General features: G+C 39.8%; 3 protein-coding genes across 17 annotated transcripts in view; 2 read left to right on the forward strand and 1 right to left on the reverse strand.

The window, feature by feature from the left end:
• Positions 1 to 7967, forward strand: part of RBM39 (RNA binding motif protein 39) — a 28080-nt gene extending 20113 nt beyond the window's left edge. For 9 of the 13 annotated variants that reach the window (XM_081033381.1, XM_081033370.1, XM_081033375.1 and 6 more), the window contains 5 exons: positions 1371 to 1421; positions 3449 to 3530; positions 4602 to 4707; positions 5159 to 5237; positions 5331 to 7145. In XM_081033381.1, the coding sequence (XP_080889507.1) occupies positions 1371 to 1421; positions 3449 to 3530; positions 4602 to 4707; positions 5159 to 5237; positions 5331 to 5431 (419 nt within the window). In that variant the 3' untranslated portion in view covers positions 5432 to 7145. Of the gene's footprint in view, positions 1 to 1370; positions 1422 to 3448; positions 3531 to 4601; positions 4708 to 5158; positions 5238 to 5330 lie in introns of all 13 variants that reach the window. The other 4 variants (XM_081033371.1, XM_081033374.1, XM_081033380.1 and 1 more) reach the window with 2 other exon arrangements.
• ROMO1 (reactive oxygen species modulator 1) lies at positions 7968 to 9528 on the reverse strand. The gene is made up of 3 exons (XM_081033386.1): positions 9401 to 9528; positions 9089 to 9219; positions 7968 to 8157 (listed from the first exon to the last, which is right to left on the reverse strand). The coding sequence occupies exons 2-3, from the start codon at positions 9217 to 9219 to the stop codon at positions 8049 to 8051; spliced, it is 240 nt and encodes a 79-aa protein (XP_080889512.1). The 5' UTR covers positions 9401 to 9528; the 3' UTR covers positions 7968 to 8048.
• NFS1 (NFS1 cysteine desulfurase) lies at positions 9485 to 24251 on the forward strand. Of its 3 annotated transcripts, none has more exons than XM_081033385.1 (13): positions 9485 to 9660; positions 10248 to 10351; positions 11051 to 11167; positions 11980 to 12063; positions 13945 to 14097; positions 15497 to 15590; positions 16400 to 16534; positions 19072 to 19229; positions 19642 to 19747; positions 19828 to 19909; positions 21141 to 21224; positions 21627 to 21716; positions 22120 to 24250. In XM_081033385.1, exons 1-13 carry the CDS (start codon positions 9564 to 9566, stop codon positions 22181 to 22183), a joined length of 1368 nt encoding a protein of 455 aa, XP_080889511.1. In that variant the 5' UTR covers positions 9485 to 9563; the 3' UTR covers positions 22184 to 24250. The 3 variants fall into 3 exon arrangements, with proteins under 3 accessions (XP_080889511.1, XP_080889510.1, XP_080889509.1); XM_081033384.1 differs by having other exon boundaries at positions 9495 to 9660; positions 10242 to 10351; positions 22120 to 24251; XM_081033383.1 differs by lacking the exon at positions 22120 to 24250 and having other exon boundaries at positions 9506 to 9660; positions 10242 to 10351; positions 21627 to 21952.
• The last annotated feature ends 605 nt before the right edge of the window (positions 24252 to 24856 follow it).

The raw sequence follows: 24856 nt of genomic DNA on the forward strand, positions 1-24856 counted from the left end.
TCACTAATATCTACACCTAAGATAATTTAGGGAAATCCTAAGTCATTTAGGGAAATGATAAGATAGGATCTTTACTTTTGTGAAACTCATGCTTTGTTTTCTAACTTACAACTTTTAACATTTTGATAGGGATTTATATACACTTTAAAAAGCATGGATTTTTGATATCTATACATTTTTCCCCATTAGGAAAAAAAGACAAATTTTGTTATAATTAAAGTTTATTGACAGTGTTCCTATGGCCATATCTTTAAGTTCCTTCACTATACATCAGTTACATTTCTTAGGCCAATTTTGAGCACCTAGGACCCAGGTATACTTATATCCCAATATAACTTGGGCCGCAGGTCCCTTTTCATTTTTGACCATGTTTTATAATCATTTTCTGTACTCGGCAAGAATCCCAAATGGTAATAAAGTGTTGCAGGTGAATCATATGTTAATGAGAATTAGGTACTGAATCTAAACAATTTCTATATTGTGTATTTCTGTAACTTTTGAACTTCAAGATAGTTTTTCAACACTGGCGTTTTCTTTACTGTTTAGACTTGCTGCAATTTTGACGTCATAGCAGCTTTCACTTAACTTCTTTTCAGTGTATAGTGTTGATTATATGAGGAAATATGTTGGTAAAAATTCCCATTCTGTTTATTTTTAATACTGACCAGATGCTTATTAAGTTTTCTTGTACTTCATAGATTATGGTAAACCTGATTAGATTTTTCCTGCCTCATTATATTTCCAGGCTAGGCCATGATACCAGACCCTAGTATAACTGTCACCTGGGCTGGACTTGACTAATCGAATCTTAAAATCACTTTAAAAATGATGTATATACATATAATTAGAATGGTGACTTAGCCACTAGTGATATTCCTACTATTGAATTAATAGTTAGTGAAAGTGTTTACACCTGTTTGATGTGTACTAGTGCAGGGATTACTGTTTTTAATAAACTTTCGAAAGTTTAAAATGCTTATTGTCACTGATAGAACAATAAATAGTTGAATATCCCAAGTACTTGGAATTGAATTCTCAAGATCAGGGTTTTCATGTATTTTCTGACCGGTGTGCTTCCCTTTCCCCATTTCCCATTATTCCCGTGTGCAGAGTAGTATAGTGGAATGCATTTGCGATGTGGAAGAGTACCAGGAATAGGAAGAGAGAGGCATAAGTAAGTTTTCTAGGACAGGAGGAAATAAGGCCCCAAAGCCTTGTCAATGAGGAATGGGGAAGGAGGTTTGGCTGCCAGGTTTTACTATAAAACTTCATTTTCATAAACCCTGCTACTGTAGTCCACTTTTATTAATGCTTTCCTGACATTTACCCTGTTAGTTGAGGCTCTTCATTGTTCCTGCACTGAGCTGTAGAATTCTCTTTTGTTATAGATTTGCAAACAAGACTTTCCCAACAGACTGAAGGTGAGTTGAGTTTTTTATTTGTCTTTGAAATAGGTATGTGTAGCAAGACATAGTTGTTTATATTATATTATTGTAGTTTGTATTTTGGACCCAATTTTGGCAGAATGGCATAATGATATATATACAGTAAGCTCTCTGGTAATGTTTCAGAAGGCCTAGTTCAAAATATTACAGTTGCATAGATTAAAAAATTAAAATGTGTATTTTTTTGCTTTAGCTTGCTTAGAATTATTGTCAGCCTCGTATGCTTATTTTTGTGTTTTGATTGTTAGTAAGTTTTATGTAGAGGTCAGAAAATTAAATTTGTCATTTTAATAGACAAATCTTTCAGAACAGAAGAGTCTGTGAACTTAATATAAGATTAGGAAAAACTGACTCTTAACTCCAGTAGTACAAATAATAAGAAAATTACCTATATTAAATTGCATGCAGATATCAGAGATTGGAAAAATATATAAAGTAGGTGATTTTTTTTCTTGTTTTTAATTGCTATGTAAACACCTGCCATTTGATAGAGCAGTTTGCTATTGAACAAATTCGTATCCATCTTTTATAGGGTATATTTAGTCATTTAGGGAAATGATTCTATTAATGTATTAGAAAGGTCTTCCATGTTACTTGAGAATTAGGAATTAAATGTGTGATTTTCCAGCAAATGGGACAATTGTACTCAATCCTTTTTTTCCTAACATTTTAAAAGGAATTAGTGGGTTTTCCTATTAACTATATTTCTATGCTGAATTCATTGTGTTCTGCATTTATCTAGGTTAAGCCGGAATATTTCTATCATACATATTCTAAATATTTTTCATTATTCATAGTATATTATAGTTAATTTGAGAAAGTGGAAAAATAAAGTCATTTGTTTTGTAATGACCTAGTTTTTTTTTTCCAAGCATACTTCCATGTGTTTATGATAAGGTACACAGTGGACTTCATTTTTTAATTGGAACACAAGCACGGTTGCATTAACTTTCCTCAACAGTATTTGACATCTTTTAGTTTGGCATTTTTATTTTAATATAAAGCTTAAAGAAAACGATTGAAGTGAAAAATAAGCAAAAAGCATTTGTAATTTTGTCACAATCATTTTTTATGATGTATTTCATGCATAGCCATAATTTTTATTCAGTGGATTCTTCCTTGGGTGACCGTTTAATTACCATAATTTCTAATGCACTGTTTTATCCTTAGCTTTGTTTGTTATGTATTGGAATGAAATTTGGTCAAATGTTATGATTACGGTGAGTGAGTTGTATAACAGCTACTGGTAATGTTTTGTAAATCACAAAAACAATGGAGAAGCTGTCTTGAAAAATGCTCACTTCAAGCTTAAAATCAACATGAGTTTTAAATGTTGCCCTAAATATTAAGTGTCCAGTAGTTATTTTATTTATAATAGTGAATAATTGTATAGTCTATTCTTTTTAATGTTTCTTACTCTAAAACAGACCTAATTTTTAAAACACTAATTTGATTTTATAATAGGCTTTATAATCCTAGGATATTAAATCTCAATCCTTGGATGGTTTTATGCATCGTATTTTTAAAACTTAATCCTATTATACTGTTTATATGTTTTTAGAAATGTGTAACTATGGGCAGAAACCTAAGAAATACAGTAGGGTATAGATTTATTTTTCATTTTAAAGATGTGTTTTCATCATCCCCTGCTTCTCAGGGTATAAACTCCAGCCCTACAAAATCATCCTTATATTTTATCCTTTGCTATCTGGATTGATTTGTGTCGATATTTGTGTAATTGAATTTTAGTTGCATGTAAAGTTTAATTACCCTTCTAAAAATAAAACTCCCAACTTTGCTCAAGATCGGCTATTTCAAATAGGTTGCCCCGGTTTTCTGGCAACTAAAATGGGGTACCATTGCGTACTTTGATCGCATTATTAAATAAATTAGTGAAGTGGCTGACTTGACTACCCTAGTTTCAGGTTTTGGGTTTACTGTTTTGGTGTTGCTATTCTGATGCCTTTTCCATGAAACTAATTTCTTTCTCTTTTTTTTTTTAGCTTCAGCTTTAGCTGCAGCTGCCTCTGTTCAACCTCTCGCAACACAATGTTTTCAACTCTCTAACATGTTTAACCCTCAAACGTAAGTAATAAACTTTGGTCAAGTTCAAAAGGGTATATTTTGAAAGCTTTAATATTTAACTTGACTAAGTTAACACTTAGGGTATTTTGATATATTTCATAGTTCAAACAGTTTTGATCCTCTTCTGCCTTTCTGGATTGATTTGTATTGATATGCATATAATTGAATTTTGGTTACATTTAAAGTTTAATTACCTTTCTAAAAATAAAAGTCCCAACTTTTTCAAGATCAGCTATTTCAAATATAGGTTGCCTCGGTTTTCTGGCAACTAAAATGGGATACCTGATTCTCTTAGTACAATTTTAATGCACATTTCTAATTATTTCCTTTGGCTCTGTAAGATGGGAATTGAATTCAAAGCTATACAGATTTTTATGTTTTCCATTTATATCTAAGTGGTTTTATATGAAGCTTCTATTAGTTTTTATTTCGATCATCATTTTACTCTCTACCAGTTTTTTGCTTTGAAATTTTAAGCTTACTTCAAAATGTCTAATAGAAGAAAAGTATCTTTTCAGGTTTCCTTCTTTTGATTAGTACTTGCTGTGAATTTGGAGTATTTCTTTTCTACTCCCCAGTCAGTGATTTTAGAATGCCATTCATTTAATCAATCCACACATCTTGTTGGTTTTATAAATCATGCTTATATTCTAATATAAGTATGTTTTTTGTTCAGTTAATTTGATAAACCAACTATTCGTTAAAACATTAATCATACAGTAACTTTAATAATTTATAACATACTGTTTGCATTTATATTAGTTCATGGTTTACTATTGAAAGAGCTTGGATTCTTGTATTGTTAGCTTTGTCTGTGAAATGGTGATAAACTATTAGTATAAGTATCATTTGAAAGATGTCAAATATTAGTGTTAAAATTTATAAGTTTGGGTTAGAAATGTTTTATATCTTAATTTTATTTGATTTCCTTCAGTACCCTACATCTGCTTATATCTATGCCTTTTTACATTAAAAAGAATGCATATTTTTTAAAAAACTACATAGATGAGAATATACATAACATTTTGTAAGTTTGAGCAGTATCTAATTAAACTTTATACTGTCTTACAGAGAAGAAGAAGTTGGATGGGATACAGAGATTAAGGATGATGTGATTGAAGAATGTAATAAACATGGAGGAGTTATTCATATTTACGTTGACAAAAATTCAGCTCAGGTATTCTGATGTTTTTAGTAAGCAAAGATACGATGTTGTTACTCTCTTTGTCTTAATCTTCACCGATACTTGGGTCATATTATAATCTCTTAGTTTTTTTTTTTTTTCTCCTGAAGTTTTAACATACCAACTAAATATATACCCTGTAAAATGAAGATACTTTGAAGAATAATTATTAGACCAGGCCATTAGCAGTGTTGCTGGTTATTATTGAAGTCTTGCCATGAAATCCTGGTATCTTGATTCATTCTTCATCAGTTTTTAAATCATAGAGAAAAAAATAGTACAGGGCAAGTCTTTGGGAGAATGAATCATTTTCAGTAAAATTCTAGCTGTACATACTAGCCAGTGAAACAATATATAGAGAGCAGTGAGTTTTTCTACAGTGTGAATAAACCTATTGAAATCCCTGTTGTATGCCCTTACATTTTTTGTTGTTGTTATATTTTAGGGCAATGTGTATGTGAAGTGCCCATCAATTGCTGCAGCCATTGCTGCTGTCAATGCATTGCATGGCAGGTGGTTTGCTGGTGAGTTTGATCTTTTTTCTGAGTGATTATTATTAAGGGCCTAATTAATCTGAGTAAAGATGTTAAACTACACATATCTGTTTATTTCAACAGGTAAAATGATAACAGCAGCATATGTACCTCTTCCAACTTATCACAACCTCTTTCCTGATTCTATGACAGCAACACAACTACTGGTTCCAAGTAGACGATGAAGGAAGATATAGCCCCTTATGTACATAGCTTTTTTTCTTTCTTGAGAATTCATCTTGAGTTATCTTTTATTTAGATAAAAATAAAGAGGCAAGGGTCTACTGTCATTTGTATACAATTCCTGTTATCTTGAAAAAATAAAAATGTTAACAGGAATGCAGTGTGCTCATTCTCCCTAACTAGCAAATCCCACTGTATACAAAGCTGTTCTCTTGTTTGCCTTTTAAATATACATGTAGAAAATTACATTACAGATCTATAGGAATAGCTCTAGAGGAACAAATGTGCTTAATGTAAAAAGGCAGACAGGGATGTAATAATGTTTTTAATGTTTCAGAAACCTAACTTTTTACATAGCAGTTACATTTCACATTTCACTAATGTTGATATTTGGCTAATGGTTTAGCAGAGGTTTCTGGAGTACACATTAGTGAATGGCAATTCAAGACAGCTAAAGGGCTGTTTGATTAACATCTCATTTTGCACTCTGATCAATTGGCAAGAAAAGGAGATTTCAAAATTACATTTCTGGAAGGTATCTTTTCAATTAATGTATCTGTAAAAGTTTCTTTGTAAATATGTGTTCTAGTGTGTCTAAGATTCCAAACAAAATGATCCCTGCATTTCCTCAAGATGTTTAGTGAGTCTGGTGAGCAAAGCAGTCTGAGCAAGAAGTAGGAAATGCAGAAATAGGTTTTGTCTGGTTGCATATAATCTTTGCTCTTTTTAAGCTCTGTGAGCTCTGAAATATATTTTTGGGTTACTTCAGTGTGTTTGACAAGACAGCTTGATATTTCTATCAAACAAATGACTTTCATATTGCAACAATCTTTGTAAGAACCACTCAAATAAAATTCTCTTAAAAAGGCCACAAGAAATCTTCATTTTTGAAATGTTTTAAAGTCATAGAAACTTGAAAATAGGGTGTAAGTTTCTTTGATTTAGTAGTTATTTGGTGTTTGCCTCTTCGGGAAAATTCTTAAACCATACAGAATCTGGATAAACTTGCGCTCAGGTTGTTCTTGTACATTCCTCTATATCACTGTATAATCTTAGCACTGTATTTAGAGTAATGTTATCCAAACTGGGATTTACCAAAAAAAAAAAAAACAATATTAATTAACCCAGGCTTTAAACCTGTGTATTTTCTCCTGTGTTGTCTTGGCATCTTAGTGAAAAAATGCTTTACTATTTAAAAGTAAATCCTGAACGAAAAATGGTCTAAATTCAGACTGGTTTCCAAAATTGATTTAATTGCATTTCTAATTTTATTAATGGAATTTTTTTTAGCTTTAACTTTATTTGGGTAGTGAGCCTTCACCATTTATACTCTGAACTCCACTTCTAGTTCTGTGTCTAAGGTTGAACCTTTGAGTACGCAATGTTGTTCCTAATGGAATAATTATCTTCAGATACTGACTTGCTCACCTCATTTTTGTTTCTATTGTATTAGCACTGAAGCACAAGTTTTACAGGTTCATTCAGATAACAAGGTATTTAATAGTTTGAATGTGGAGGCATCACCATTTTCTACCAACCCTTTTGATGGATATTTAATCCAAAATTTCTCCTTATTTGCTTCAGTTATTTAACCTGAAGAAAATTTTCAAGATTAAACTTTATTTTTCAACACTGGGCAGTTTCTTGGGGCTGACTTACACTGTCAATGTTTTCTTTCCAAAGTATCTCTATAATTAAATTTTTCATTCTTGAATCAAGTCCTATCAGGTTGTCCTTTCCTTTCCAGGGACCCAGGTCAGCAAAGGTGGCCATGGTATTTAACCTCATTTTAAATTTAGCTTACCACCACAGAATGAAATTTGGATTGTAAATGATCAAAGCAAATGTAAGTTTGGTAACTTAACAGTGTGATGCATAGAATAGTTCAAATTGCTATTCTCAGTGAAATCCTTCAGGTAATCAATTCTGACACACATTCTTAGATTCTGGTTAACTCAAGGGGGAGTACATGCAGTTTACAGTAAAATCCATCAAGGACATGTATGTCCTGAGCAGGTAAGGGGCACTTGACTCATTACTAAACCTACCTTACCAAGCAAATTTTGTGGGAGATGGGGATCAGTTTATACAATTTACATCCTCATTAATGGCTGGTTAGAATGTCATTTAGGATTGACTCAGTTAAGAAGCTGCAAATGTCTGATAGTTTGGTTTTATTTCACAGTAGATAATTTGTTCTTTTTTCTGTTCAAGCCAGCAGCTATAGCTGGACAATTTTTGGATGAACGATATAGCATTGGAAATAACACATTAAAACTCCCTTTTGTATTGTGATCTTGAGGAAATACTGTAGTTTCAGTTTTTCACTTTCAAAACTGGTAACAGCATCAACTTTAAAAGGAGCAACAAGGGTTTACTAGAATCGGAGAAGTTCTAGACAACGCAAAAATTTTCTAACTGGATTTAACAGGTTACAGTAAAGCCTACTGAAATCAAACCTACTCAGCCTACTTCAGAGTATTTCTAACCAAGCTGCATAATGTAGACTGAGAATAGAAATGAATGCCTCCAACACACTCAGGCTACTCCAAGTCTTTTATTACTGTACATGGGCCGGGACTGACGGGAGGGGGTAGATGTGGACAATCATTGCCTTGATTAGCATCGGATGCCCATCCCAATAGCCATGAATGTGCCAAAGGTGCCGCCACTCTGCATCATGGTTTTCCCGATGCCGCCCATCAGCTCCCGACCCCGCATTCCGATCCTGGGAGAAGAGGAAACCAAGATGGGGCCAATTGGGAACAAAAATACTGTACAGGGTGATGCATTAACTGCCCTTTTCCAACATGTGCTTCCAATGTTGAGTCAAGCACTCCAAAAGTCTGGCAGGACATGAGCCCTTTCCCCCTGGGGCGTGTAATGACTAAGTTGAAAAGGATCCATCAGAGACTGGAGGAATTCTCCTGATGAATGTCAAATCAACTGCCTTCAGTTTGTGGGAGGAATCAAATGCAGTGTAAAGCACATGGACAGAGAAACCAGTTTTTTGTACTGGTTTTACCTCCAGGGTATATATATGATCCAATGAAGACAGCTCTTAGGTGGTTTCCTCGTGTCAAAACAGTCACTTGACAGGCTGTGTCAGGTGTAAAATAAGGATCGTAACATTCACAGGGTTGTTAAAGCATTTAACAGTGATGACCACAGTAAGTGTTCAGTAAATGGTAATTTACCGTCTGGAAAAATGGGAACAGTGCAGTCTACTACATGTGAAAAGGACAGGGCGTAGAGTTTATCTCCATTTCTACATCCTGTTCCCACTAGTGAAATTGCTCAAGCTTGCTTCACTATGAGCAACTAAATAATAGCGGCAGGAGTAGTAACCATTGACAGTACTTAACGTGCCAGATTTTGTGCTAAGTGTGCTCTGATTCGATCCTCGTTACTGACCTCATTCTACACCCGCGGAAACCCAGGCTCGACTGGCCTAAGGTTACAGAACGAACAGGGCCAGAGAGGTTGGATTGAGTCAGCTCACATTCACAAGCACCGAGGCTTCCAACCTGTCCTTCCAGACTGAAGGTGGCTACGAAATGTAATTGTAACAAGGTAGGCTCTATTCTGGCTGCGGGCCGGGTGGAATGGGACGGGTAGGTCCGGTGATTCGCCCTGAGGCCACCACCCGCTCCCCTCACCTGAGACAGGAAAAGGTGCCGAAGAGCGCCCCGGCCGCCATGCCCACGGCGCAACCCATCACAAAGCCCATCTTCACGCGGTCGAAGCAGCTAGGCTGGGACTGTCCATAGGGACCCACGGCCACCGGCATCTGCGGGGGTCGAGGGTTAGGGAAATGAAGGCCTAGCCTCCAGCCCAAGAGTAGGGCGGGGACCGGGGGAAGCGGGGTGGGGAGCGGGCCCAAGAGTTCGGGGAAGTCCGGGAAGGAAAATCAGCGCGTAGCCAGACTCCATCACCCTCTTAGAGTTCCAACCCGGGAGCCCCCACCTCACCTCGCTCGCGGCCTCGGTCGCTCAGCTCTACGTCTCACACGGAACGCGAGGCGGAGCGCGTTCGTGGCCCGAGGAATCGCTTCCGGGGCGCTGAGCAATACTTCCGGGAGAAAGTAGCTGAAGACTGCGGCCGCTTGGGGCGAGGGGCTGCGCCACCAGGACCATGTTGCTGCGAACAGCTTGGAGGCGGGTGGCCGCGGCAGTGCCCGCCGCTTCCCCGCGGAGGCCCGAGGCGCCCACTCGGGGTCTGCGCCTGCGCGGTACGCTCACTGCCCCCCTCTTTGGAGGCGCGGCCCTTTTTCCTCCGCTCCGCATCTGAATATGCGGGAGCCTCCCTCTTCCCGCTCGCTGCCCAGACCCTCTGACCCTTTCCCTTGGCTGCACCCCTCAAATTCTCTCAGGCCGGCCTTCTGAGCCGTTGACTTCACCGCGCCCACCTCACATCTCGCCCCGCGGGCCTTGAGAACCTTGGAGGCTCGGTCTGCAGACCTCTCCTGGCAGACTTTTACAGATGTTAGCCGTCCAGCCAGTAACTTTCGAAGGCCATCTCCCCATTCCTTCTAAATGGCTTTGCCCTTTCAGAGCTCTCCCCACTCCCAGCGACGCAATTTGAATACTGTCCCAACATACGTCCCCCTCCAAGAACCCGTCTCTGTCCCTTACCTCCTTTTAGTTCGCTCAGATCCTGGGATCTTCTGTTTCCTTTTCCGTAGAGATTCAACTCCAGCATGCCTTAACGTATTGCACCTGCATCCAGCGTGGGTACCCTGTGTCCATAGGTGCGACTTCTCTCACTTGGCCACTCTGGCTTTTTCTTCTCTTTTCTTTTTTTTTTTGTCAGTTGCAGACCATGCTCCCCAGTCTGCGGTTCCCTCAGATGCAGCCACTGCTCCAGAGGTGGAGTCAGTGCTGCGACCTCTGTATATGGATGTGCAAGCTACAGCTCCTCTGGTAAGGATGGAGGTGCAGCTTTTGCCCAGAGTGTTTATAGGAATTATATTGTAGAAGTGACCGTGTGCGGACATGGCTGCATCCTCGAGAGCCACGGAGAAGTGTGTGCTGGGCAAAGCAATGAGCCAGCAGTTGGGAAGCTTAAGTTGTAGTCTCCTAGAAATGGCTCGGTTATTTACTAGCTATTGAACTCGGTCAAATCACTTCAGTGCAGGCACTGTAGTAGTAATTAAAAGCATGGACTGTGGCATTAGCCGACTGCTACTTCCTAACTGTGTGAATTGGGGCAAGTAGTACATTAATTATAAGACATAAAACAGCCCTTAGCAGCTTGGCACGTATACGCACTTGAGTATTAACGCAAGCTTTCACCAACATACGGATTCTGTCACGTCCTGGCCCCTTGGAGATCACATTTCCTGGTAAGAATGGGAACACCTGCAGAAATGGCTGTCAGGACAAGGCAATGTTTGTAGATTACGTGGGGAGAGAGAATAGTCTGATTTAAGATGGATTGGGAATGGGAGTGTATTAGGCTTATATTTGATTAATATATATCTGAAGATCTGGAAGAATGTTTGAGGCCTAATCTAAGCAGTGTCTGAAGGGTTGGGAGTGTGCTGAAGTAGCTCTGAGGGGATGGGGTTGGGCCTGAGTTAATTATGGCTCAAGGAGACTGATCTATTCTGTTATGCTCAGGACCCTCGGGTGCTTGATGCCATGCTCCCTTACCTAGTCAACTACTATGGGAACCCACACTCCCGGACACATGCCTATGGCTGGGAGAGTGAGGCCGCCATGGAACATGCTCGCCAGGTTAGTACAGAAGAGTTTAGGAGGTACTGATATCAGGGATTCAGTGGCCTGTGGGAGGCATTCCCTTCTTGGTAGGTCTGGGTGGAGGTAGAAATGGTTTGGTGCTCTTCCAGAAAGACATTCAGAGAGCAGGCCTTGGAGTCCCTCTGAAGTCGTTTATTATAATTAATCCCTACATTTCCTAGCTAAATGACCTTTGACAAGTTATCTAATTTCTCCAAGCCTCAGTTTCCTCACATTGCAAATGCAATGTAATAGTTCCAACTCTCAAAGATTAACATTGGGTGGATTAAATGAGACAATGCTAATGATGGGTTTATTCACCCAACATCTATATACTGGGGTGCCAAAAAAATGTATACAAACGGACACTTTGGTCAACGTTGCTCAAGCAGTAGTTCGCAGTAATCAGAAGTGTCTGGACACTGATGGTAACCACTATGAGCACCTCTTGTAATTGCAGAAGTCAAACGTGACTTGTATTCATCTTTTGTTATCGGTATAGACTCGTATTGAGTATTACAATTTTAATACAGTTTTCTTGTCTTAAAATGTGTATACATTTTTTCAGCACCCTCTGTATACGAAGAGCTCAGTAGTGCTTTTTTAAAAACAATAATATTTATTATAATTATTATTATTATTTTGTATTGGGCTGGAAAAGAGCCTGGGATCTGGGATGTAAGTTTCTTGGGCAGTTGATAAAATGCAGTAGATCTCTTCTTGCTCCAGAGCTCTGTCCTAGCTGTGTCCTGAAGCCCAGTACTTGCCTGGGAAACTGATGTTACTTATCTCTGTTTCTTGGCTTGCAGCAAGTAGCATCTCTCATTGGAGCTGATCCTCGTGAGATCATTTTCACTAGTGGCGCTACTGAATCCAACAACATAGCAATTAAGGTAAGAGAGAGGAACCAGAGGGAGATAGTGTCCTTCAATCATTTGGGCTCACATATGTATTTTGCAGCCACCCACTCCCACCCTATTGTGAAGAGAAGACAGAGACACACGCACACTCTTTCTGATTTGTTGCTTCCTTCAATCCTTTGCAATCCATCTTAAGTCTTTGTTCCTATTGAACTGAGTTCAGTAAGGTAGTTGGATAGGAAAGGAGGTGGCTCTTGGACCATTAAGCACTTAGTTTTTTGGATGGCAGCTACTTCAGAGATTGGAAAATGGTGAGTCAACCCTTTACCCCATCTTTTTGATTTAGTCACAATTAAGTCCAGAATGCACTTGTAATTGGGCATGTTTCTCAGCTTCACCCTATATATATGATTTCAGGGCTGCCCTCCTCTCAGCCTTCCTTTTTCTTTCTTTCAGATCTGTTTGCAGCAAGTTCCTCCCATTTCTTTAGATGTCCCCATTTTTAAGTACTGGTCACTGTGGTGACCTCTGCAGGCATCACTTAGTTACCCATTCTGGATCAATCACAATATCCTTGGGACATACAGATCTTTGGTACTTAAGAAATTCCACTCTCAGTAGTCATGTTGGTGTCTCATAGGACATAATTACCTTTGAGGGGGCCTGGTTGCCAGGATCACTTGTGTAAATGCCCAGGCTCTGATAAATTGTGGGCTGCTATAGATTCAACTCTGGCTTCATCCTTTCTGACTGTTATCTCTCAACTGTGCTGCCACTATTGTTTTTTTCCTGACCTGTGCCTGAATGTAGGAGGCCTAGGACAGGCTCCAGAATCATCAGCATTCTGCTTGATCCTGTTAGCAGGAAAGCATCCTTCCTTTGGACTACAAAGACCACAGAGCCAGGGTGGAGGTCCCTCCAAAGAAGGGGATGGTTTCAAAACTTTGAAAACGTTTGTTTTGAAAGTCTACACAGATCCCAAACCTAGAGGACAAGCATTGCTAAGAATAGTTGTGACATTGTTCCCTTTAGTCTCCTGGATGGGTAGAGTCAATATCTATCTGCTATTAGAGCATTCTACACTGTGGGTAAGTGAGAGGCAGGCAACTTTTAAATGTTTTCCCTTTTACGTTCCTTGTCCTTGAGAACATACAGTTTTTATGTAGTTATAATTTTGGCCAAATTAGTTTTATATTCTGCTTTTAAAGCAGTACTCTTAATTTTTAAAAAGTAATTAATGAATTTGTGTTATGATTTTTTAACCATATAGAAAATTTTTAAAACAAAGTATAAGTCTTCCTCTTCTTCCTTCCCTATTCTGGCCCTGAGTCCTGCTCGCAAAGTTAATTCTGTTAATTCTACCTGATTCTGTTTAGTATTGTTACAAACAAAAAAAGTATACATATGTACGAATTTTAATGTTTTCACAAATTGTAGCGTGCTGTATTTATTCTTCTGTGACCATCAATAACATATCCTATGTTCTTCCATTTCAAACTCCATTATTTTTAATATAGTTGTATTCTTTATAATAAAATCTAACCGTAAGTACACATCGCTTTCAGTGAGTTCCGTGAGTTGTTCCAGTGAATTATTGAACTTCAGGGGCTGCGGGAAACCCTGAATTTGTAGCCGGCTGGGCAGAAGTATGAATGGGTGGCTTGTGACACCCAGGCCTTGCAGCTGGCATTTGAAGTTGGGGGTACTTTTGTGGGACTCAATCCCTTAACCTGTGGGATTTGCACTAACTCTGGATAGTTAGCATCAGAATTAAACTGATTTGCAGGATACCCAGTTGGTGTTTGAGAATTGATATTGGAGCATACCAGCCTACTTTGTCTTTACAAATGGGATTGAAGTCATTGCTGTCTCTCTGAGTATATTCTTCTTCCTTCCTCCACTACCCATTTTTAGGGGGTGGCCAGGTTCTATAGGTCACGCAAAAAGCACTTGATCACCACCCAGACAGAACACAAATGTGTCTTGGACTCTTGCCGATCATTGGAAGCAGAGGGCTTTCAGGTCACCTACCTCCCAGTGAAGAAAAGTGGGCTCATCGACTTGAAGGTAGGAGTGGCTCTTGGCAGGAGGGGAAAAAATTCGAGGCACTTGGCTTCAGCTTGTGAATCTATCTGTTCAGCCTCAGCTGGAGCTTGAAGTACTAGATCTAATGGCGAGGGTGGGGCTTAGAGTAATAGTCCTGGAAGGAAAACCAGAAGTATGTTCCCATTGAGTGTGTAATATCTTACTTTTATCTGGAGGCTATGTTTCTCAGCTTTGTTGGTGCTTCCTGGTTTGTATGGGAGCCACTGGGCATACACGCAGCATGCCAGGCGCTCGTACTCACCATAGCAAAGCTCTGGCCTCGTCTCCTACACTGATATCTCCCATGCCTGTAAAGAGCAGGTGTCGTTTTTTAGAAGAATATTTCCCTTTTTGGCCTATATCCTTATATGTCCATTTTGGGTAGTGCATCCAAGCATTTTGTCCGCCAGATTTTGGATGCTAGCATCCCTAGGCAAATCCTCAGATGCAGTTGTATACAGAACCCTGTCATGTGCAAATGGAGATAGTTTTACTTGTTCCTTCCCAACCTGGAGGCCTTTTATTTCTTTTTCATGCTTAATTGTCCTGGCAAGAACTTCTACAAAGTTGAATGAAACTAGTGAGAGTTTTCATTTCCCTGAGATAAATGCCCAGGTGTGCAACTTCTGGGTCATACGGTGATTTCATGTTGAGTTTGCCGTCGTAAGAACATCCAAACCTGTAGAGAATTTTTGAGTTTATTTGAGCCAAACTGAACACAAGCCGGGAAGCAAGATCTCAAATGATCTGGAGAATGACAGTATTTCAGTTTCTTTTATACATTTGGAATTAAAGAGGAAAGTATGGAAGATTACATGAAGGGGGGAAAAAACAAGACACCTAAATCTCTATGACTGGATTACAGGATAGTTAAAAAGATCATGTGCTCCCTTGGGGTGGTTAGACCTCCAGGGATCTGAAAAAGGACTACTCTGGTTTTTCAAAGGTGTGGCACAAGAACAATGGACAGGGCTTGCTTCAGGGGACGATAAACCTTTTACTTAAAAAAGTTATAGGCCTGGGGCCTAACTAACCGCCATGACCTGACCAGTTTGGAATTTATGATCAGTAACCCTGTGAGGTTACTTTCGGTCAGTGGTTTATTACAGCACACTCTTTTTGTTCACGAGTTTTATAAAGAACAAAAACTGCCAAAGTGTTTTCCAGTATGGCTGTACCATTTAACATTACCACAAATAGTGTATGAATGATCCAGTTTCTTTGCATCCTCGCCAGCATTTTGTGTTGTCACTATTTTTATTTAAACCGTTCTGATAGGTGTGTTGTGAAAGGCCCCTTTTCAAGACTAAGCTTGCCTACATTCTAAGTTAGGGAGAACTTGGTGGTCCTATGGCGTCATTTTTACTCCTGATATTCTTAGGAGCTAGAGGCTGCCATCCAACCTGATACCAGCCTGGTCTCAGTCATGACAGTGAACAATGAGATTGGAGTGAAGCAGCCCATTGCGGAAATAGGTTAGTATCACGGGTGGCCCCTGATGCTTGCCCAGCCCTGGGATTCATTTGAAGAGCAGGAGTAGACCTGGAACTGTAACACTTTATAGAGTGCAGTAAGCGAACCCGGGGAAAGAGGGCTTTAAGTTCCTTTTTCAAAAACATTGCAAGTGGCATAGCCAGTGTTTGCATCTCCATCTAGTACCTTTTATGTTCTCTTCATTTTACTGCAGTCAGTGCAGTAGACAAAATAGTAAACAAAACAGAAAAAACTTCCACTCTTTTTTTTCTCTTCCTCTTTGACCTTTTTCACTTTGGGATATCTCTTTATTCTCACTCGGAGCCAGACAGATCCTGTAACCTCTTAGTGACATTAGCAAATAGATCTTTTAACCTTTGCCTCTTTTAAATAAAAAAGGATCTAATAGTTAATCTAATTATTAAAAGGCCAGGTAAGAAGCATCTTTATTTTTTTTTTTTTAAGGAAGGCACAGCTCACAGTGGCCCATGTGGGGATGGAACTGGCAGCCGGCAGCTTTAGTGTTATCTGCACCACGCTCTAACCAACTGAGCAAACTGGCCACCCCTAAGAAAAATCTTATACATCTCAATATCCAGGGGTGTTTTGATTTGGTGCTTTGAACTTGCTCTTACTTATTGTAGTCAAGGAAGCTAACTAAGCTAGAACTGAGAGAGAGAAGTAATTTACTATGTGGCTAGAGGCTAATGTCAGATGCAGTTTTGCCTTAGAGCTCATGATACCTTGTGGGACCACTGCCAGGTGACTTAACAACATTGTGCTATGTTCTGCCCCTCTGTTGTTTCCTCAGGGCGGATTTGCAGTTCCAGAAAGGTATATTTCCATACGGATGCAGCCCAGGCTGTTGGAAAAATCCCACTTGATGTCAACGACATGAAAATTGATCTCATGAGCATCAGTGGTCACAAAATCTATGGTCCCAAAGGTACCAACCCCTCCTAGAGTTTCTCTGCTCTGTACCTCCCTGTAAACCCGATCACAGGTGTCCTTGGATTCCTTTGGCACTACCATTGCTCCCAGCGGAAGCTGTAAATTCAGAGTGCCTTGCAGAATGCAAGTGTCATTTAGCAATAGCCAAGGACACTGGCCTATTTGTAGATCCTCATAGTTACTATATAGCAGAACATTCTTCCATGTTCTCTTTAGAAAATCCTTCAACAGCATGTTAGATATTAATTTGATTGAGGAAGAATGGGTTTTTTCACATCAAATTTAGCTAAGTCCAGCCGCTTTCTCTGCCCCTATGATATGCAAAGCAGTATTCTTTGATTCTTCAGGCCTTCCCCTTCTGTTTTACTTTCGTTTAGGGAAAGATTGTGGGGGCTTTTACATGTCTTGGTGTTTGTTCCTGGACTAAGTAGTCTGTGCTTCTGTTAGTCTCTGAAGAATACTTGTCTATTCCCTATGGCCTCGTCGGCTTAGTAATGCTAAATTCTGCCTCTCCACCCCAACCCCTGTGAAGATACTGTTGTCTTCTATTTTATGGAGGTAGCCGTAGAACACAAACAACTCCTCTGTCTCTGGGGTGAGGGCCTGTGATGGCTGGTAGTGCCAGTGCACTTTCTGTGTGTGCAGTGTGTCACCTGGGTGTACACCCTGTGGAAAAAGCTAGAAGTAGGTAAGATGGCTTTTTCTAAAGGTTCCCGGAAGTTGCAAAAAGTGTTTTTGTGAGCTATGATTTTAAAAAACCAACAGTCATTCTGTCTTTAACTAAAATGTTGCCTTTATTGTTTTTAATTGAAGATACATCTATTTTGATAAAACCAATTAACTCATATCAAACAGCTCTGCTCAGCACTTAAATGTGTACAGATATCGTTCACTAGCCAAAGTTCTGCTTTCCGAGCTCAGGATCTAAGTAGATTTAGAGAACATGGTTTCCTTCGCTATACAGACTTGGAATCTGAGCACTTGCTCTCTGAACTTGGAACTGCAGAAATTTAGGTAGTGTACGATGTTTGAATTTGATTTTGTTTTTAATGGGGAAGTGAAATATTTCTTAATAAAAGCAGTTTGGTACAGAAATTATTTTTACTTTTTTATTTTTGTAAAGACAGTGGTCGCTTTATTTTCTGCCTTAATGGAAGAGGAGCAGGGTTACAAATTGCTTGTAACTATATGTTGTCCAAAAGCCTTTTCTGATTAGCGTTTTTTTTATATATTAGTTTCAGGTTTGCAAAACAACGTAATGATTAGACATTTATACCCCTGCTCCCAGTCTGCTATCCCTCTGACATTGTATATAGCTGTTACTGTACCATTGACTATGCTCCCTATGCTGTACTTTACATCCCAGAAACATATATATATATATTAAATACATGTATATATATATATATATATATACACACATGCACACATATATGTTTAATTATAGTTGACATTCAATATTATTCTTCATCAGCTTCAGGTGTACAGCACAGTGGTCAGGCATCAGAAATTACTTTAAAACTAGGATTCTTCATAATAAATTTGGGAACCACTGTACCTATAGGCTCTGCCGAAATAGTTGTTCTGTGTGAGGGAAGATGAACTTCATTAAGCAGCCACTTTATTAAAAAATCCTTGACTACTTAGGGAATATCTTTGCACATTCATGCTCATATTTTGGCATGAAATTCCTGTAAGTAGGTTTGCTGAGTCACACATCATACATATTTTTAAGTTTTGATAGACCCTGGGAGATTGCGTATTTTTTTACTGTCATTTTTATTCTATTTAGACAAGGTAATATATTCATATGGTTCCAAATTCAAAAGCTACAAAAATGTACAAGGAAGAAAGTCTGTCTCCTCCGTTGTCCAGCCATGTAGTTTCCCTCACTCTGGGGAGGCAGTTCCTTGAGTATTTTTCTAGAATTATTCTTTGTATTTGCAAACACGTATATATTTTCGCTCTGTTTTTTAACTCAAAATATTGTATACTATACTCATTATTCTGTGCTTTGCTTTTTTTCACCTAACAATACATCTTTTTAAAAAAACAAAAAACAAAACTAAAGTATAGACAAGATTTCACCAGTTTTCTGGTGGTGTATCTTAGATTTTACACTTGCAGTACAGAAGAGCTTAGATTCTTTTATACACCTGCTTTGTATTTCATTGTATGGATATACTATAACTTATTTGCCCATTCCTGTGATGATGGATATCGAAGTGGTTTCCAAGTTTTTTGATATTATGAATAATGCTACATTGCATGATGTCATTAACACATGCATAAAGAACTACTTTAAACTTAAAAATAACCAAGAGGTCATTACTCCTGGTAGTTACCCTCTGGATGTTAAATACTTTTGATAAATATTGTGCTTTTCCTGCTCTTCTTTTCCTCCAACTTGTTTTATATTGAAAAATTTCAAGCTTATAGAAAAGTTGAAATATTTTGACCCCTTTGGAAAGTGATACTTTGTTGTATCTGCGTTTTTCCTTTTCTCTTTTGGTAACAAACTTTGTTTCCCAGGGGTTGGTGCCATCTACATTCGCCGCCGGCCCCGTGTGCGTGTGGAGGCCCTGCAGAGTGGAGGGGGTCAGGAGCGGGGTATGCGGTCTGGGACAGTGCCCACACCATTGGTGGTGGGGCTTGGGGCTGCGTGTGAGGTGGCACAGCAAGAGATGGAGGTATGGAGAGAGCACTTCCCTCCCACAACTTCTTCCCCTGTGCTGGGTCTCCTATTAGAGGCTTCTCGGCATGACTAAGTCAGATCTCTGCCGGAAGAGGAGGTTTGAGCAAACCATCCTTGTCCCAGTGCTGCTAGCGTCTTGTTCTGAGGGAGGTGTCATGGGCTCTAAGATCGAGGCCCTTTCAGTGGGTTATCAGCTTGTTTACTTCTGGGCGATGAGAACCATGTGTCCAGTTGTTGAGCACCTCTGCCTGTCAGGCACGGTGCGCAGTGCTGGGGTACAGTGGTCTCCACGGGTAAGACAGGACGATAGAGGGGTCCGCTATACAGTCACCTCCGGGCACCTCGTCTGGGCTGTTTCTGAACTGTCGATGGTCACTATGCTTAGCTCTGCCTTGCCTGCTCCTTAGTATGACCACAAGAGAATATCAAAGTTAGCAGAGAGGCTGATGCAGAAGATAATGACGAGCCTTCCAGATGTGGTGATGAATGGGGACCGGGAGCACCATTACCCAGGTGTGGACATGCCCTTTCTATCCCTGTGCTGGAAGGGCCTGAGACTCTGAGACTCTTCCTACAGTGGTTCTTTCTTCCAGGCTGTATCAACCTCTCCTTTGCATATGTGGAAGGGGAGAGTCTGCTGATGGCACTCAAGGATGTTGCCTTATCTTCGGGAAGGTGAGTTGGACTGGATAGACAGGGACTGTGGCAGGACCGATTAGCCTGGCTGCTAAGTGTTATAACAGATGATTTAGCTTCCCAGTTGGAGATGAGAGGCACAGGAGCTCTTAGTTAAGAGTAAAGATCATTGTGTAAAGGACTATTTTTTTAGCTGGCTAGGCACAGGCTGAAGTTTGCCACTCTAGGAGGATTTTCTAGGGTAGAATTTTGTGCTTTTTGCGGTTCCAGGAGATACATGTATCTGTTCTAGTATTATATGTGGTGTGACAATTAAGTTTGCGAACTCATCCTAGAAAAAGTGCTGCATACCTCATTGCTGAATATCACTATGGTCACCTTCAAAGTACTCCCCTTAGGAAGCTGTGCACTGACGCCAGCACCTAGTCCACCCTTCAAAGCAATTTTGGAACTCTTTTTCTGCAATGGCTATCAGAGCTGTCGTCGTATTACTCTTGATGTCTTGAATGCCATCAAAATGTCTTCCTTTCACTATTTCCTTTATCTTTGGGTAAAGAAAGAAGTCATTGGGGGCCAGATCAGGTGAGTAGGGAGGGTGTTCCAATACAGTTATTTGTTGACTGGCTAAAAACTCCATTACAGTCAGTGCCATGTGAGTTGGTGCATTGTCGTGATGCAAGAGCCATGAATTGTTGGCAAAAAGTTCAAGTCATCTGATTTTTTTCATGCAGCCTGTTCAGCACTTTCAGATAGTAAACTTGGTTAACTGTTTGTCCAGTTGGTACAAATTCATAATGAATAATTCCTCTGATATCAAAAAGGTTAGCAACATCCTTTGCAAAACATGTTTGCAAACTTAATTGTCTGACCTTGTATTAACGGTTCTGTTGCAGGCCTCTAGAATTGAGGTCTGCTTTAAAGGCCACCAAGGGTTTTCCTGCCATCTAGGCTGGTACAAGATGGTGTATTAAGTCCTAGGGGAGTGAGCACATGTTCTGCTGCCTTTGTCAGACCAGCTCATGTGGTATCCTGGTTTGGCAGTGTTCTTGCTCAGGGAGTTTATCCTCCATGGAGGCCAGAGGAACTGTATTTACATCCCAGAATGTGCAGGCTGCATCAGGACTCTTACTTTAGCTCTGCCAGATTAGAATGTCTTTTGTGTCCATGGTAGGTTTCCAGGGACCTGAGGGGTAGTAGCAAGACTGGGGGTTTGGGGCTAAAAGCAGATGTTGATGATGAACTGAGCAAGGCTCTGTGTCTTTCTCCGCAGTGCCTGCACCTCTGCTTCCCTGGAGCCCTCTTACGTCCTTCGAGCAATTGGCACTGATGAGGATTTAGCTCACTCTTCTATCAGGTCAATCAGTTGAGCTGCAACATTTATGAAGGGCATCCTCTTTTGGATTTTTCATCTCCTGTTACAGTATTCCTCAATCTAGTTTTCCTTATCCCTTCTTAATTCTTCATGAAAGTTCCTAGAGCAGTGGTTCTCAGACTTCATTGACTGTATCACCTGGGAAGTTTGTGCAAGATAAAGATTTCTGAGTCCCACACTCAGAGATTCTGATTCACTAGGAAACTTCTCAGGTGATTCTGATGTGGCTGGTCCACAAACCACGTTCTAAGAAACTCTGACCTAGAGTGAAAAGACCAAGGTCTCTCCCTGTCTTTTGTGGAGTAGGTCCTCCTGGAGTATTTGCTGAGTGAATGTACCCCAGTGCTAGAGCTCTGACACAGAGCTATTCTGTGCCTTTTTCAGGTTTGGCATTGGCCGTTTCACTACAGAGGAGGAGGTGGACTACACAGCGGAGAAGTGCATTTACCACGTGAAGCGTCTTCGAGAAATGAGGTATGCACTGTTGTACCAGAGACCTTTCGGAAGAAGCTGCAGTGCTGGCTCCTGTCTTGTCCTTAGGCTCTGTGTTCACACAGCCAGAAACCAAGGTTTGAGAATACTTGGATTTTAGGATTTGGAGGTTCCACAAAGCAAGAAAGTGGATCTTCCTGGCTACTTGTTTTTCAGAAGATGAAAAAGCGTTTTTTAAAACTAACTGCATAAATTCAGACATTTTTTTCATTATTGTTATTGATAGTATTTATAGTTTTCATTGCATCAATATCAATACAAAATTAGTAATTTGTAGATTAAGTATAGGAAAATTCCCTTTAAGATGGGATTCTTGGCCTAGGAGCCAATGTTGGCTGCTTCCTATCTAAGCCCTCACTCATCCCATACCTCTTTTCTTTGGCAGCCCTCTCTGGGAGATGGTGCAGGATGGCATTGATATTAAGAGCATCAAGTGGACCCAACACTAGAAGAGTGGGCCTCTGACTTTGTTCTGGCCTGGCTGCTCCTGCCTCTTCTACCCATGCACAGCTGGCTACCTTGTTACACCCAGTGGGTGCTCCATGCTCAAATCAGAATTGGTATAGCTCAGTTGATTTCAGCATCAGCCCACCTCCAAGACAGAAACACAAGAAAACTATCTTTCCCTGGCCTCAGCTCCTTTGGTGGGGAACACTTCCCACTTCTCTCTAGGAGACCTTCTCAGGTCTTAGATTGAATGGATGCCGCACCCTGAAACAGGAGGGACATTTGTGATGATATAGCTGCTGGATATGTCTGTATCCTTGATGGGGAGAGCCAGAGGAACTAAAAGGCTCTGTGCTCAGGGAACCCGATGCTGTACGCGGACATTTGAGTTGACGCTTACTTCTGCTCAGCAAGACTGACTCCTTCAGGCATAAGCGTAATCAATTACAATTTAGTCTTTCTGTGGCTCCAAGAACCACCTTTTCATATTGACTGTAGACTGAACAGAAAGTTTCTTAGAAGGTTTATCTCCTTTCTGTTCTTGTCCTCTTTCCTTTCTTTTGACTTAGCAAGAAATATCTGTATGACTCTACCCATTATTCTAATAATTTATGTTTCTTTTTAAAATTTTGTTAATTTGCAGAGTAGAGAAATAAAATCACCTTCCTCTATTTACTCTGTCACTTTATGAACGGCTCATGGAAAATTCCAAGCTGGGCTTGGGAATTGTGGAGTAGACTACTGCTCTACTTGATTTCCATAGACGTCTCAGTCTGCTTGCATCTCTCTTCCTTCCATAGTTATTTGAGTGCCTGTCGGGAGCCTAATATTTTTGGGGGTATTGAGGATACACTGGTTAATAGTACCAAAAAGGACCCTGCATTCATTGAGCTTTCATTTTTGTGGAGACACAGAAAAGTTAACAAGTAAGGAAATAAGGCTATTATAGATTGTGATGAGTACTATGGAAAAAATAGAGTGGTCAAGAGGAAATTGGGGGAGAACTTAGTATACTAGGAAAGCTTTTTTGAGGAGGTGTTATTTAAGCAAAAATGTTATCTCGAGCTATGGAAAGACCTAAAGATGAGAGAGGAATGAGAAGGAACAGTAAAAGCTAAGGGCCTGAGATATGAAAAATCATGGTGTGTTTGAGAAACCATTAGACGGCCAGTGCAACTAGAGTAGAGATTTTACATTTGTAGGTCTGAAACTGTAGGTGGGTAATTACCAGCACACACACAAAAAGAGTACATCGCACATATTTATTTTGATTATATATTTTGTTGACTGAAAAATAATGTCGACTAGATGTTTCATCACCAAAAAGGATTTATTCGGGGGAAAAGAAAGGGTTGTAACCCAGTGTATGCAGACATGGCAAGCCACATGCATACTCTGGCCTGACTGCCAAGATGGAAGGGTATTTATAGAAGGGAAAAGGAAGTCAATGGAAGGGGTGGTTAGAACCACAGAGCTTTATTATAGAGTTCTTCCTGTAGGGTTTTCGTGTGTAGAGTTCTTGTGATTACATAGGAAAGGATAACTTCCATAAGCCCTAGCTCCTTCTACAGACCCTCCTGACTGTTTGCTTAAAGTTCCAGTTCATCTTTCTCAATTTGAATGTGTATACCAAATTGCAAATGTATTTCTTATATGGATGATGGTCAAAAAAAGTTTGAAAGCCACCAGGCTATAAAGTATGGTGAATGCAGATGACCAAGGGAAGGAGGGGATGAAATTATAGACGTTTTTAAAATAAATTTTATTTTGAATAATTTAAGATTTAGAAAAAGGTTACAAAAGTAGTACAGAGTTATGTATCTATCTCCTAATTTCCTCTGATTTTAACATCTTATATAAAACTGTGGTGCATTTGTCAAAACCAAAAGATCAACATCTGTACATTAGTATTAACTAAACTTGATTTTATTCCGATTTCATCAGTTTTCCCATTAATGTCCTTTTTCTGTTCCAGGATCCATTGCATTTAGTAGGGTTTGTTTTTATTCACTATAACGCACTATATTATACCTACAAAGAGTATATTTAATAAAGTATAAGTTTGGTTTAAAAATGTGGCCTGGTTTTTTAATTTGTTGGTTTTGGCACATTGAGCTAGCACCACGCAAGTCTCCGCACAGGTCTTCCCAAAAGCTTATTAGAGTTGTGGGAATTTAGTCCCTAATTTTGTTAATTGACGCCTCACTTTCTGATTAGAAAGTGGATTCGGGAGAAGTGGAGCAAAGCAGCATCAGAATACTTTTTCTATAATAAAATAATACTGAAGTGCAGCTGTGGATGGAGTTAATGAAGACTGGTGGGTAAGGCTCCTTGGATTGAAATTTTTAATGGAAAAAAGAATCAGTTTTTGGTTCTTCTGTCAGGGAATCATCAAGACGACTAGGCACCACTTTGTGGTCCTTTTAATCCTCAAAACAATTACGCTAAGTAGGTGCTATTTCCTTTCTCAAAAGCTTGAAGAAATGAAGCGATTTGCACAAAGTGCCGCAGTACAGGGCCGAGACAGAGAGTGTGCATCGCACCGCGCAGCGTCACTCCCCTAAGGCGAGGGTAGTGTGCAAACGTCGCAGTCACGGACTCAGAGCTCCTCTCGCCACAAATACCGGCAATTTCCGGGAGATTTGCTCGAAAACCTCACTGCGCTTGCGCCTTCC

The sequence above is a fragment of the Rhinolophus hipposideros genome (genome assembly GCF_964194185.1).
Source record: "Rhinolophus hipposideros genome assembly, chromosome: 22".
Lineage (NCBI taxonomy): Eukaryota > Metazoa > Chordata > Mammalia > Chiroptera > Rhinolophidae > Rhinolophus > Rhinolophus hipposideros.

What these genes read in the sequence shown, in the direction of transcription:
- NFS1 (XM_081033383.1), top strand. Translation starts at nt 9,564, where the DNA reads ATGTTGCTGCGAACAGCTTGGAGGCGGGTGGCCGCGGCAGTGCCCGCC. An exon ending in GTGGGCTCATCGACTTGAAG is followed by an intron (nt 14,098 to 15,496) that starts GTAGGAGTGGCT and finishes TGATATTCTTAG; the next exon opens with GAGCTAGAGGCTGCCATCCA. An exon ending in CCGGGAGCACCATTACCCAG is followed by an intron (nt 19,748 to 19,827) that starts GTGTGGACATGC and finishes TCTTTCTTCCAG; the next exon opens with GCTGTATCAACCTCTCCTTT.
- ROMO1 (XM_081033386.1), bottom strand. Translation starts at nt 9,219, where the DNA reads ATGCCGGTGGCCGTGGGTCCCTATGGACAGTCCCAGCCTAGCTGCTTC. An exon ending in GGCACCTTTTCCTGTCTCAG is followed by an intron (nt 8,158 to 9,088) that starts GTGAGGGGAGCG and finishes CTCTTCTCCCAG; the next exon opens with GATCGGAATGCGGGGTCGGG.